The 15,878-nt window shown below is 40.6% G+C and overlaps 1 protein-coding gene across 1 annotated transcript in view; it reads right to left on the reverse strand.

Moving 5' to 3' along the window:
• Positions 1-325: 325 nt before the first annotated feature.
• The window catches only part of antxr1c (ANTXR cell adhesion molecule 1c), a 43,763-nt gene continuing 28,210 nt past the window's right edge, over positions 326-15,878 (reverse strand). The window contains exons 12-18 of the mRNA XM_063004022.1: positions 13,618-13,696; positions 11,666-11,761; positions 11,464-11,502; positions 10,266-10,364; positions 9,975-10,142; positions 8,175-8,255; positions 326-1,233 (exon numbers count right to left, since the gene is read on the reverse strand). Coding sequence (XP_062860092.1) covers positions 1,006-1,233; positions 8,175-8,255; positions 9,975-10,142; positions 10,266-10,364; positions 11,464-11,502; positions 11,666-11,761; positions 13,618-13,696 — 790 coding nt within the window. The 3' untranslated portion in view covers positions 326-1,005. The remainder of the gene's footprint in view (positions 1,234-8,174; positions 8,256-9,974; positions 10,143-10,265; positions 10,365-11,463; positions 11,503-11,665; positions 11,762-13,617; positions 13,697-15,878) is intronic.

Here is a 15,878-nt window from a genome sequence, read left to right on the forward strand (position 1 = left end):
AGTACCTTAACCAATATCAGATGCATCAGTGGATCTGATCTAAAATGTCTAATTTAATACAGATCCGGTGTTTTAGGCTTGTATTACTCAAATCCCTAATGAGACACATTGAACTGGTGCAGTTGTAGCCTAGTGGTTAAGGTACTGGACTAGTAATCAGAAGGTTGCAGGTTCAAGCCCCACCACTGCCAGGTTGCCACTGTTGGGCCCTTGAGCAAGGCCCCTCACCCTCAATTGCTTAGATTGTATACTGTCACTTTGGATGAAAGCGTCCTGCTAAATGCCGAAAATGTAAATGTAAATGTGTGGCTAACACACCTGAACTTAATAACTAGAAGGGGTGTCCATATACTTTTGACCATATCATGTTTGTTACATCTCCAGACTGTAACACAACAAAAATGTGAAAAAGGTTGAAGAAGGGTGAATATTTCTGCAAGGCACTGTACCTACATTAGGAAGGTACCAAAAGCTGGAGATCCGCTCCGTCCGTCTGAACAACTTCCACACGCGCTCGTTCCTACGTCTTCATTACTCGTCCCGATTCATGATTTTATTTAATTAGCCCAACCAGAAGCTGACCTGAGAGACTCTGCAGTCGAACAATGGATTCAGATCCATCACTGAATGCACAACCAAGCAAACGGCATCAAAGGGAAATGCCCAAAAACGAGATACTTTCATGTTTCATCCAATCTAATCAACTTGTGTAACCATCTAACCAACATCTCCCGGTGGATGGAACTACATCGAATCAGAACTAAAACAGGGGCTCTTTTCCAAAAGTAGGTACTCTTTACTGACTTTGCATATTCAGTAGTTGATATTAGCATCTCTCCCTTATTGCATTTGTCGATACTGTCCCAATAATTGTTTTTGCTGTCCAGCAACAAAGCACATACCGTAGGCTTCCTGCCGCTGATAAATATCGCTTACGTGTACTATTTCTTTGGTGTGAGGAGCATATTTCGGCTGGAGAAACAAACTCTCGGCGGCGCTGGGATCTCAGGGTCTGGGCGGGGGCCGGGCCGGGGGCGGGCCCGGTGCGGTAGGCGGAGCCCGGGCGGGAGGAGGTCCCGGGATTTGGGCTCCTTTGGGAGGTGAACACTGAGGAGGTGGACTCATGGGGGGCGGGGCCATGCAATACTCCGACGGAGGTGGGGGCGGCTTCTGGGCGCTGGGTGGGTTCTTGGCTGCCTCCTCTTTCACCCTGGTGAAGTTGATGCACCGACCCTGAGGAAGGAAAAAGAAAGAGATGAGGTTAACGCAGTACCCGCTAGTGGATTGGGACACAGCCATAGACGCCTGTAGGTGGGTAGCACTGTCGCCTGAGAGCAAGAAGGTCCTGGGTTCGATTCCCTGGTGGAGCGGTCCGGGTCCTTTCTGTGTGGGGTTTGCATGTTCTCCCCGTGTCTGTGTGGGTTTCCTCCCACAGACCATAGACATGCAGTCACTGCCCTGAGTTTGTGTGTGTGCACTGTCATGGACTGGCGACCAGTTTGGGGTGTTTCCTACCTTTCGCCCAGTGAACTGGACCCACTGTGACCCTGAACTGGAAACACCGGTGGCAAAACAGACTATTGTCATTTTGATTTCCCTTCGTATCCCTGACTGATGTAAATAACAAGATCCACATCTGATTGGCTGAGACTTAATTACATAAAGGTATTAGGGTGCCTGCGGTAGCTGGTGAACTTACCCCGGGTTCTCAGCGAAGCAGGCGTTACAGACCCACTAAAACTAAGGCCTTAAATAAGAGGCCTGGTAATTAGGGCTGACGACCCGCAGCTGCAGCTGGCTTATTTAAGTGCAGCAGTAGTGCAGCAGCGGGCGTCGCACCTTTGGTTTTTTTTCCGACATGGCAGCGGTGTCCTCTCTCTTTTTAGGGTCAGTTGGTTACCCCGGGCGGTGAAAGATCGGTCGGGTGTGTAGACTGCAAGGTCGAGGTTGGCCTGCTCCGAGTGTCAGCGATTCCCACCGGCAGGCGAGGCCAATTCTAGAGTTCCCTGTTCGCGCTGCGCGAGATCAGGGACTTACTTCTGAACCATTTCGTGGTTTTGTTTGGATACAAGCCAGCGCTTCATAGCAGCTTGGCGCTTCGTACCTCTTAACTTTTCAGTGGTGTAAGGTGAGCGCAACCGCCTCGCAAGCAAGCGACCGGGGTTCGCGGCTCGCCTTCGTGTTTTTTTTTTTGCATTTCCCCCTTTCGTTCCAGTTGCCAGTGGCATCAATCGGGGTTCTGCCGATTTGTTTTTTGTTTCCTGTTTTCATTCTTTTGAGTGTTTGATTTATATTTTTTGTTTAATAAATATTATTTACACTGCATTTTGAGTCCTCCTCCTTTCCGCATAACAAAAGATGCCATTAGTCAAAACTTTAAACCAAGGGGTGCCCAGATGGCACAGCAGGATGATCCGCTAGCACACCAGCGCTGAGATCCTGAACTCCCAGATTCGAGGGCTGGGCGCCCTCTAGCATTCACATTTTCAGTATTTAACAGACGCTTTTATCCAAAGCGACTTACAGTACTGTGACAGTACATTATCTGAGCAATTGAAGGTTAAGGGCCTCGCTCCAGGGTCCAACAGACGCAACCTGGCAGTGGTGGGGCTTGAACCTGCGAGCTTTTGATTACCAGTCCAGTACCTTAACCACTAGGCTACAACTGCTCTGTTTTTCCACCGGTGTTTCCAGTTCAGGGTCACAGTGGGTCCAGTTCACTGGGCGAAAGGTAGGAAACACCCCAGACTGGTCGCCAGTCCATCACAGGGCGGGCACACATACACACTCAGGGTGTCGATGACTGCATGTCTTCGGTCTGTGGGAGGAAACCCACACAGACACGGGGAGAACATGCAAACTCCACACAGAAAGGACCCGGACCGCTCCACCTGGGAATCGAACCCAGGACCTTCTTGCTCTCATTAAATCTGCGTGTTGTTTTCAGTTTTTGCGCCCGGTATCTTACAGGCGTCTAAGGCTGTGTCCCAATCAGAGGTGGCAGAACTACACAAGTTCCTTACTTAAGTAAAAGTACTAGTAATCTGGTAGAATAATTACTCAAGTAAAAGTTAAAGTATGCATAATTTTTGTACTAGCAGACACTATTGGAGCAGGCAAAAATTGGCTTCCAGTCTGCTAGGTAGGAAAAGACCGGACTTAGGGGCGGGGGTTATCAACCCCGTGTAAGGGGGCGTGACGCGAAGCCGACCTCACACACAAATCTACTGAAGTACGGGTGAATAAGCAGGGATCGGTGGACTGCACACACACGGGAGGGAGTGTGTGTCAGGCGAATATATAAACCCTCCTTGGATGCCGCCTGCAGCAGCGGATTGGCTACGCCAAATTAGGAAAAAAAGGGTTTAAAATGCATAAAAAGTAGCGCCGTTCTCAATAAAATTATTGGCAACATTAATGTCCCTCTAAATGTCCTGTTGACACTCTTACTAAACACGTTTGGGATGTTTCGGAACGCTGACTGTAAGCCAGGCCTTTTTGTACAACACTAGTGCCCGTCCTCATAATTTTTTCCACCTGCATGAGCACAAATTCCCACAGACCGTCGCAGTGGTTTTAAAAAGGCACATCTTATGAGCTCATGGTCTGGTGTCCACATATTTTTGGCCACATCGAGCCGTACATTCAGACATTCATGCGCCCACGAAGCCTCAGTAAAGTTTTGGATGTTTGATGAGCCTTCTGGGTAAAGCAGGAGCTACATATGACTTCATCTCCTCGCCGGTCTGTCGGAGTGTGTGTGTGAGTGAGACTGAGAGTGTGTGTGTGTGTGTGTGTGTGTGTGTGTGTGTGTGTGTGTGTGTGTGTGAGTGAGTGTGTGTGTCTAATTAGAGGGTTGACGCCCCGCCCACTGCCCTTCACGTCAGAACTGGGTTATGGAACGCAGATTAGAAAAACAGACGGGTGGAAGATCATGACATAATACAGGGCCAACACACACACACACACACACACACACACACAAGCACGTGAAAAAGTATCTTCATGTGCACAACTTGCACGTCCATCTCTTTGTGAGATCTATCAGTATGGTACAAACCTAGAAACGCAGAACAGACCATTTTGAAGCACATGGACACACCTTAGTTCCTAGAAGCTTAGTTCTGACCGTCATTAAGAAGGGAAACAATTATAAACCTACAGCCACGCTGCCTAGGTCAGGCCACCTCTCTAAACTCTTAGAAGGGCTACTGTGATAATAAACTGTCATCCTGGCAACCTTAATGGGAAAAAATGACAAACATCACTCAGAAGACTTTAGTTAGAACTGCCATGAGGTCATGAGGTCCAGTGCAAGTACTGATACACGAAATGGCCAAAACTATGTGGACACCTGAGTCCAAGTCACCTTGGAGGTGTTCAGTTGGGTGGACGTCTGGATTCTGTGCAGGCCATTGGAGTTTCTTGACTCCAGTTTAAACAACTCATCAAACTATCTCTTAATGGACCTCCCCAAACTGTTGCCACGTAGTTAGAAGAACACATTTCATACACTGGTATTAACACTTGTGGCTGAAAGACTGAGATAAAGCTACCAAACTGAGATAAAGTTCCCAACAACTGAGATAAAGTTACCAAAGCTGAGATAGATCAAGTTATCAAAATTGAGATAAAGCTACTAAAACTGAGATAAATTTACTCAAATTGAAATAAAGTTACAAAAACTGAGATAGTTACTGAAATTGAGATAAAGTTACCAAAACTGAGATAGAAAGTTACAAAAAACTGAGATATAAAACCAAGATGGATAAAGTTACCAAAATTGAGAGTTACCAAAACTGAGATAGAAAAAGCCACCAAAACTGAGATAAAGTTACCAATGCTGAGATAAAGTTACTAAAATTGAGATAAAGTTACTAAAATTGAGAGTTACTAAAATTGAGATAAAGTTACTAAAATTGAGATAGTTACTACAACTAAGATAAAGTTACTAAAATTGAGATAAAGTTACTAAAACTGAGATAGAAAAAGCCACCAAAACTGAGATAAAGTTACCTAAAACTGAGATAAAGTTACCTAAAACTGAGATAAAGTTACCTAAAACTGAGATAAAGTTACCAAAGCTGAGATAAAGTTACTAAAATTGAGATAAAGTTACTAAAATTGAGATAAAGTTACTAAAACTGAGATAGATAAAGTTATTGAGATAAAGATACTAGACGTTGTTGCTCAGTGAGTCAGTGAAATGCGTCTGGATTTTATGATATGGAAATGAAGAACAGTCTGAAACTTTGATGAGAACGTCCCCTCGCCTCTGAGGAGATCTCTGTGAATGGTGCCATTATGGCTGGTTGCTATGGTGACCCGTATGGCCAAAAAACACCATCAAATACGGCAATAAAAACAGAAGAAGTTCAGTCCTGCCCTACAAACCCAGTCATTGTTAACAGTCAGTGCCAGAAGTTTTTTGGGACCTTGATAATGACGAGGGGAACCAGTCAGATTTAAACTCCATGTGTATTAATATAGAGTTTCCCGATTGTAACAGACTCTGATTATCTAAGAGGGCGTTCTGCAGCAGGATACTCGAGTTCCTCCACAACTCGTTGAACCGTGACTTTATGAACCTTTGTGCAAAACAGTATCAATGGAACTTCTTTAATCTATTACATCATTTATTGGAAGATCCAAATACAAGCTACAAGAACTAAAAAGCTCTCAAAACATCACAGAACCTGACAGAACCTGTTCCAGAGTTCCAGTAGCATCTTCAATCTTAAAGCCTCCAAAATCATTCGTTTACATGGAGGTGAACGTTCCTGTCTTCAGCAAATTATGAGTCCGGTTGATTTTTTCTTTCTGTATTTTTGGTTTTTTAAAAAGGAAGATTAGTCTCATTAGACTTTTGGTTTTATTGGTTTTGCTTTAGAGATAAAGTGAGATAGATAAAGTTACCAAAACTGAGAAATAAAACAGATAAAGTTACCAAAACTGAGATATATAGTTACTAAAACTGAGATATAAAACTTATATAAAGTTACCAAACCTGAGATAGATAAAGATACCAAAACTGAGAAATAAAACTGAGATAAAGTTGCCAAACCTGAGACAGATCAAGTTATCAAAATTAGATAAAGTTACTAAAACAGAGATGAAGTTACCAAAAACAGATAAAGTTACCAAAGCTGAGATAGATCAAGTTATCGAAATTTAGATAAAGTTACTAAAACAGAGATAAAGTTACCAAAATGAAGATAGAAAGTTGCCAAAACTGAAATAAAGATAGGTAGTTACCAAAACTGAGATATAAAACTGAGATAGAAATAGTTACCAAACCTGAGATAAAGTTACCAAAACTAAAACAGATAAAGTTACCAAAACTGAGATAGAAAAAGCTACTAAAACTAAAATACAACTGATATAAAGTGACCAAACCTGAGATAAAGTTACCAAAACTAACAAAGTTACCAGACCTGAGATAAAACTAACATATTGTTACCGAAACTGAGATAAAGTTACCAAAACTGAGATAAAGTTACCAAAACTGAGATAGATAAAATATAATCATTTGTTGTGATTTTCTTTGTTAACTTGATACGTTTTTCCTCTACACGACTGAACCTTAAATGTTAGTGACTCCATTTACCCCCTGAGCAACCTCGGGTGGTAACACTAACATCCTCCTCACTGTGCACAGAGCAGAATAAACAAGCAAACATCTCTCGGCAGGTTCATCACAGCTCTGGTCTTTGAGCTTCTTAATTATTAACCACGCCCATTAGTTCACATTTAGTTAATAAGACCAGGAATTCACATCATAACCAAAACCAAACAAACTAAACTACAGAGATAGTAGCTGATAGAACTTAATATGAATATGTGACAGCATCAAGACTCGGGGTCTCAAATCCAAGTCTGAGACTCACTGCCTTAAAAAGTGTACAATATAACCCTCATTCTTCAAGACTTCTAATGAAGCGAGTAAAATGTTCGAGAGGAAGATGCAGAACAAGAACTTGTGCACTCTAACTTTCTAAAGGTAACTGGAGCCAGGAAACGATGCTGATGTCATTTGTTTTTCATACATAAAACATTAAAACAGCTTTTAATCTAGTCACTGACCACAGAGCTTACCACGGTATTACACCAAAGGGCAGAGATGATTCTTTCCGGAAAAATCTATAAAAAATACATTTACGCCTGAATTGTGGTTCAATCTTCATCCAGGAAAGATCTGCTGATGCCAAGCATGCCAGTATGCCAAAGTACCTTGGACAAAAATGTGGTTACGCATGAAGCTTTTTTAAAAGCTTGTAGGCCACGTCTGGGTTGGTGTATGAATGCATGGCAGTTGGAGGTCCGAGGTGGTACTGGGGCTTGATGATATGTGTTGTTGCTTGAGGAGGTAGCTGAGGAGGTTCCAGACATGCTGGATGGAGACAGAGGACCAGGAGCGGAAAGCCAAATGGCAATTTGCTCATAAATTTAGTCCTGAATTGTGGGCCAATCTTCATCCAAGAAAGGTCTGCAGATGTCAAGATTGCCAACACGCCACAGAACCTCAGAAGAAAAACTGTAGAAATGCTTGAAGCATGAAAAGCTTGTTGGTCATATTGGGTTGATGTATGAATGCGTGGTTGTTGGAGGTCTGAGGTGGTACTGGGATTCAGTGATAGTCTGTTGTTGCTTGGTGTTGTGTTTTTGGTTGGTTGGTAGCTTGAGTGGAATGCCAGAAGGGAAGAAGCTGGAGACAGGTGGAGTCAGGACTACTTTACAGTGGGCACCGGAAGGTCAAGGTTTAAGACCATACCAACGCCAAGCTGCCACTGTTGTTTCGTAAGCAAGACTTGATTGCCTGGCTTGTGCACATGGAAGACAAACTCAGGGAGTTCTCTACTCTGCCTAGAAGTTGATGTCCAGGAAAGATCACGGCACCAACATTTTTAACCCCATTTATGCAAGAAACCAAGGGTGACATCTGTCAAACATCTCTGAATACCACAGGGTATCACAGAAAACCCCCCATGGTCTCCAATAAAATACTGTCATAACATAAAATGATCAGGAGAACATCAGGGTAAGAAACAGGGTCGTCTTTACTTTTTGACTTTAAAATAAACAAAATGTGGAATTTTAGCATGCAGCTTTATTTAGTAGATGTTTAACAGTTTGGATTGTTTGGTGTTGAGTCTGTAAATGATCTGCATACTTACATGATCTCCAGGTTGTGGTCTCATAAGTGAAACTTGGTCATAACCACGGCGGAACAGAGCCCAGATCGCGTCCAGTTTACCCTGATCATGAGAAAAAAACAAACAAATTGTAATTGGATGATAGGAATACATAAACTAGACACTAGTTTCACCACTGAGATCTTAAGGTTCGAAACCCAGGCAGTGCTGTCGATTTGGCTGGACATTCCAAAAGCATAATCGGCTGTGCCTGAGGGAGAGTGGTCAACTGGATTTAATGGCCACTGTGCATCTATGATCTGCAGCGTGCTTAGCTTGGTTCTCTATGCAAAAGTCTCAGCTTTCCTCTGTTAGCGTGGGGGGTGGTGCAAGCGGCTCTAATAATAATATTAATCTAAAAATAATACATTTATTACTATTATTGTTGATAAACATAACAAAGATAGTTAATTAATATAGTATTATTATTAATAAAAATAAATATAATAATCGTAAAAATATAATGCTAATAACAATAAAATAACAATACATTTTTTACTAAAATGAATAATTATATAACTCTAATAATAATAATATAAAAATGACAAATTTATTATTAACATATGGAATAATAGTAAATATAATAATAATAATAATAATAATAATAATAAAAATAATAAAATAATGTTTTAATACAATAAATAAATATATAACTAATAACAATAATAATAAGAAAACATCAATTTATTATTGTTATTGTTGATAAATATAATAATGATAATTAATAAATATAGTATTCATAATAATAATAATGATAACAATAACACATATAATAATCATAACAATATAATGATAGTAATAATAAAATGACATTTTTTTAAAATGAACAATTATATAACTCTAATAATAATAATATAAAAAAATACATTTATTAATAAATAATAATTCATAAATAAAGTATTAAGTTAATAATTATATAATTCCAATATAATACAAAAAAACTGTAATTTATTACTGTTATTGTTGATAAATATAATAATAACAATATAGTATAATAATAATAATAATAATAATAATAAACATTAGAATCATAATGAATATAATGATAATAATAATCATAAAATAACTACATTTTTATTTTAAATGAGTAATTATATAACTCTAATAATAATATAAACATAAAACATTTATTAATAATATATGGAATAATAATAGATTTAGTATAATAATAATAATTAAAATTACTATAATAATAATAATAATAAAATAACAATACAATTTTAATAAACTTAATAATTATATAACTCTAATAATAATAATAATAATAATAATAATAATATAAAAACCATGAATTTATTATTGTTATTGTTGATAAATATAATAATAATAATGAATCAATATAATAATAACAATAATAAATATAAAAATCATAACAATGTAATTATAATAATAATAAAATAATATTTTATATTAAAATGAATAATTATATAACTCTAATAATACAAATATAATATAAATATATTACATTTATTATAAATATATGGAATAATAATACATTTAGTATAATAATAATAATAATAATGATTGAATATAATGATAATAATAAAATTATACAATTTCTAACAATTAATAACTATATAACTAATACAATATTAATATAAAATTTATCATTATTATTATTATATGTAATAATAACAATAATAGTAAATATATAGTATTACTACTAATAATGATAATAATACATCTAATAATATATATTATTAATAATAATAATAAAGTATTTTGTATGTAAAATTATAAATCATAAAAATGAATTAAAAATAAATGTTGAGAGCTCTTTACCCGTATGGGCGAGTACCACTTCCTGTTCTGGGGTAAGTTCTTGTTTCCAGATTTTTTAGGCTTGGGTTCGAAGGGTTCAAACTCCTGCTCAGGCATTTTCACCACTGCATTTTTGGGTTTCTCCAGCTTGGCCCCCTCTTCAGTGGAACCTTTGCCCCCCCAGCGGACCTGAAGATTAGCGGTTACACAGAAGCACAGACGTTACTAACGAATCTCGCTAACGGAACTCTGTTAATGCAGATTAATATTAATATTATTATTGTTAATCAGCAGCTTCACGTCTTCACTCACCTCCATCCTCTTGATTCCTCCCACGCCGCGTCCTCCGTAGTACGAGGCGTCCACTGTGGGCCATTTCTTCTTCGGCATCCCGTCCTCGTCATCGGACTCCTGACAGACGGAAACACGTCAGCAACATTAGCGATCTGATATTATGCTTCTTTGCCCATTCTGTGCAAAGGATTGTCCTACAATTAATCATTCTTGGATGCCCAAATGCCTGTCAGTGGCCTGTCCCTACCTGCACCCGTCTGTGGGTACTCCAGGGGGTACTTGGAGACACTTCAATCTGTTGTCTGGACATAACAATGGTCATACACCGATCAGCCATAACACTAAAACCACCTCCTTGTTTCTACACTCACTGTCCATGTTATCAGCTCCACTTGCCATATAGAAGCACTTTGTAGTTCTACAATTACTGACTGTAGTCCATCTGTTTCTCTGCATGCTTTGTTAGCCCCCTTTCACCCTGTTCTTCAATGGTCAGGACCCCCACAGAGCAGGTATTATTTAGGTGGTCCACTCTATTAGACACTCCTAACTAGTAGGTCCACCGTATAGATGTAAAGTCTATTCACAGTCCAGCAGTGACAGTGAGGTGTTTAAAAACTCCAGCAGCACTGCTGTGTCTGATCCACTCATACCAGCACAACACACACTAACACACCACCACCATGTCAGTGTCACTGCAGTGCTGAGAATCATCCACCACCTAAAAAATACCTGCTCTGTGGGGGTCCTGACCATTGAAGAACAGGGTGAAAGGGGGTAACAAAGCATGCAGAGAAACAGATGGACTACAGTCAGTAATTGTAGAACTACAAAGTGCTTCTATATGGTAAGTGGAGCTGATTAAATGGACAGTGAGTGTAGAAACGAGGAGGTGGTTTTAATGTTATGGCTGATCGGTGTATGTGCAGCATTCATGTGTCCTATGAGAAACTACTGCACCCATCAGCCCAACATTTTTCATGTTCACATTTACATAGACGCATGTCACGTCCTCCTACACTCCTGAGAAGAAGGCGTGTCTAAATTCTTAGATCCCCTAAAATGCTCCTACTGAGGCGCCTTAATTCTGAGTGACGATCTGACTGAATAACGAGGGAGCGTCTGACAAATGACAAACATTAATGAAGAACCAAAAAAGATGTATGGATTGTGTATACTAACACAAAGGAGCTGAGAAGTAAGAAATATGACGTACTGGTTGAGGTGGTGGAGGTGGAGGAGGCTCTCTGATGACCTGTAGGAACAAATTAAAGGTGAAGCCCAGCACATTTAGAGAGAATACAGAACTGCTCCCAGGAATCCAGAACTCTGGCCTGGGCAGCACAAGATCTTTTGGTCCTGACAGAATAAATGATTAGAAGCGTTAATTTGAGGACATTAATGAGGTGGAGACTTACTACGGTGCAGCACAGTGGCCAGAACCACCACATGAACAACAGCGCCAGCAACAGGAACAGAACCAGCAGGGTGATCAGAAGAATGGTGCCGTCAAACTGTCGGAGGAAGATGAGAAAACAAAAGTGTCACTCTCACGTTACGGAAGGAAAATTCTAACGACGCTATACGGCCAGAATGATGCGGTTACACGTCCTGGTTATTCTAGCATGACTATTACTGCTGTGCACAGAGCGAGCGCTGAATGATGTGGCTTGATGGATTTGGTGTGGAGGAACCTGCACAGACCCTTGACCTAACAAGCCATCCTCCAACATCCTGTAAATAACCTTTATCAGAAAAGTGGAGGCTCCAACTCCCATAGTTTTGGAATGGTATGTCCGCAAAGCCCAAAGTCAGGTGTCCACATACTAATGACCATCCAAATAAGAGATGGGCATAAAAGCTGTGCCCAGTTTAAATTTTTAGAATCATTAGTCGGTAAACAATAATTGGTTCCTCTCAGTCAGACTAAAAGATCTACAGGGGAATAAGTGGAAGTTTAGTTTTATCCAACATTCAGACCGGCAGCAATTTATCGCCTCTTGTCGCCCAAATAGCTGATCGCCCTGTGTTCACACCGGAAGCATCATTATCATCCTGTGTTCACACCTGAAGCATCATCATCATCATCCTGTGTTCACACCGGAAGCATCATCATCATCATCATCATCCTGTGTTCACATCGGAAGCATCATCATCATCATCATCATCCTGTGTTCACATCGGAAGCATCATCATCATCATCATCATCCTGTGTTCACACCAGAAGCATCATCATCATCATCATCATCCTGTGTTCACACCAGAAGCATCATCATCATCATCCTGTGTTCACACCGGAAGCATCATCATCAAAAATCTTAATAAAATCCTGGATGGAAAATGCTCGTCTATAAATCTCATCCCTGTGTAGTCCATCACTGCCTGTATGGTCAACATGAGAAGAAAACTGTGTTTGTTCTTTGTGATGGAAGTCTGACTCTGTGACAGTGATTTTCTCTTCATCTCTAGTAGGAACAATTATCTAGGAACCAAAAACGGAGCGTAGCGTCTCACGGTGGTGGAGATAAAGCACACAGCGCTCTGCTTAACACATAACTCCTATCGGGAATCACCCGATTGTTTTCCTAATTTGCATAGTCATGTCTCAGACTCCGCCCACTTTTCCCATGTTCGCTCTGACTCCTGTCCCTAAAAATCGCAGCTCTAACTATAAATGAATGACAGTGTATTGACGCTTCTGGTGTGAACGCAGAACGATGAGCGATCAGCAAATCGGGCGACAAGAGGCGAATAATCGCTGCCGGTCTGAACGTACAGTAAGAGTGTGAATGCAGAGAGAGCAAAGAGAGAGAAAAAAAGACTCACTTGGAGGGAAAGAGACCCCACGGGCAAAACCCAGAGAGAAGAGGAGGGTCTGGAAACGAAAAGAGAAAAAGAACAAAGTAGGAAAGTGGAAATTAAAGGGAAAAGCTGATTACATAAAGATTAATAATTCTATTTTCATTTATTCCTTTAGAGGAAACTCTCCGAGTTTGAATCTCGGGTGTGCTACCGGTCAGCTGGATGCCCCCTAGTGGGCACAGTTGGCAGTGCCTGCAGCAGACGAAATCGGCCACTAGTCCGCTGGGTGGGAAAAGACGGGACTAAAAAGTGGTAGTAGTAGCCCGAGGCGCAGAAGATCAGCGCGTGACTCTCTGAATGCGGATCCACCGAAGTACAGGCGAATAAGAAGGGGGTCGGTGGAGCGCACATGTGTCAGGAGAATATACCCTCCTCGTACATCATCAGGGTCTCCAGCAGAGGAAGAGGAACCGGCTACGACTAAACTGGGAGAAAATGGGAGGAAATGCAGAAATAAAACATGCATTTCCTCTCTGCTAGTGTGTGTGTGTGTTTGTGTTGTACTCACACACTCGGTGGTGGTGATGTGTACCGAGCTGGTGATGAACGACAGACCTTCATTCATGCTCACTTGGAGGTAAACCACCCTGAAACAGACAGAAGACAGAGAACAAAAATGGGTTTACATTTATTAGCACATTCATTTTAAACTTTATTAATTAGGTCTACTATCGCTATGGCCTTAAAATAATAGAAATAATAACTGGCCCCTTTATTAGGAACACCAGTACAGCTGTATCTGTCACTGAATGTGGCAGCCTTGAGTGCATGTGGACTCGGATATATCCAATTTATGCAAAAAAAGAAGAACAAGGTAGCTATATTCCTGCAGTCACACTCCAAAATCTCATTTTTGGGAAAGATTTAGCTTGTTGCTTTGGAATAGGATGTCCAGTCAGCTCATGAACAGGTTGTTTTCACAAACCTTCGATGGCTGAAGTAGACAGAGTTACATTTTAATCTCTTGATACTTTACGAAGTCCATGACATGATTTTTTATTTAGGATTTTAAAAACATTAAGGTTTTAAGTGCACGTAACTTAGTGACCTTTCCTGTGGTGATTTTACAACATTTACATCAATGGCATTTAGCTGACTGGACAACAGACTGTATCGTTCCCAAAGTAATGAGCTTTTTACAAGATTTTGTACTGTGTCTGCATGAATTTGTGCCCATTAACCCCCAAACAAACCTCAAATGTTTGTGTGAGACAGTGGTAGCCTGGTGGGTGGAGCTTTGGGTTATCAATCGGAAGACTGTCGGTTCAAATCCAGCCTCTGCTATGCAAGAACTGTTGGACCCTTGAGCAAAGCCCTTAACCCTGTCTGCTCCGGGCTGCGTTCTGACCCCATAAAGGAGGCGGCACGGTGGCTCGGTGGGTAGCGCAGTCGCCTCACAGCAAGAAGGTCCTGGGTTCGATCCCCAGGTGGGGCGGTCCGGGTCCTTTCTGTGCGGAGTTTGCATGTTCTCCCCGTGACTGTGTGGGTTTCCTCCCACCAGTGTTAATTTCGTTGACGAATGATTTTCGTCATAGTTTTCGTCAACGAACCTTTTTTTCATGACGAAAACGAGACGATGACTAAATAAAAACTACAAAAAAAGATAAAAACTATGACGAAATGAATCGACACTTTCGTCAACGAATAAAAACGAGACAAAAATGTTTGGCAGGGACGACATCCAATCAGAACCGATTTAGTTTTGTGGAAGGTAGGGACAAGTTAGAAAGAGATCCAATCAGAACTACTTTAGCATATGTGGAGGGGCGGGACAAGCCGGGTAGCCATCCAATCAGTACTAATCTTTTGCAGTACCGCGGCAGAGCCGTAGATAGAGATAGCTCTGTACCGCGGTAAGACCACACTCGCACAAGTTTGATCTAAACCCGGGAAGACCAGACTAGCCTGTGATCTGTTGTTACTCATGGAACTAGATTAACTCCACGATGTCAACAGGGAGAAAGAGGAGAGCCGATATATCTGGACACATTTCTCATTTGACGTCGTGAGAAACAGGACGATGTGTAAACCATGTGGGACGACGATCTCGGGTAAAAACACAACACATCTGAAACATCTGGCACCGCTGGCAGTATAATGGCAACATAATGTCACAGCTGCTTTTATGGTACCCAGTTTTATAAAGAATGTAATATGCAATTTGTTATAAACAATGAATATACTTTTCAGGCAGAGCAGGTCTACTGGTCATTAATATTTTGTTATTGTTCTGCTCAATAAGAAGCTCAGGTAAATAAAGATGTTTGAAATAAGTTAAATCTGTTTTTGTGTGTACTGCACATTCAAACATTAATATTATTCCATAACTGGTTAAAAATGTTTCATTTTGTGTAAGTGTATATCATGACTTAAATAATTTAAGGGAAGTGATAAAAAAGCATTTACATTTTACACCCTTTATATTTATTTTAGGGCGGCACGGTGGCTAAGTGGGTAACACTGTCGCCTCACAGCAAGAAGGTCCTGGGTTCGAACCCCAGGTGGGGCGGTCCGGGTCCTTTCTGTGTGGAGTTTGCATGTTCTCCTCGTGTCTGCGTGAGTTTCCTCCCACAGTCCAAAGACGTGCAAGTGAGGTGAATTGAAGATACTAAATTTGTCCATGACTGTGTTCGATATAAACTTGTGTAATGAGTAACTACCGTTCCTGTCATGAATGTAACCAAAGTGTAAAAACACGACGTTAAAATCCTAATAAACAAACAAATATGTATTTTAGTCGACTGAATCGACTGTAAATTTAGTCGACTA

This window comes from Trichomycterus rosablanca, chromosome 10, assembly GCF_030014385.1.
Source record: "Trichomycterus rosablanca isolate fTriRos1 chromosome 10, fTriRos1.hap1, whole genome shotgun sequence".
In the NCBI taxonomy this organism is placed as follows: Eukaryota; Metazoa; Chordata; class Actinopteri; order Siluriformes; family Trichomycteridae; genus Trichomycterus; species Trichomycterus rosablanca.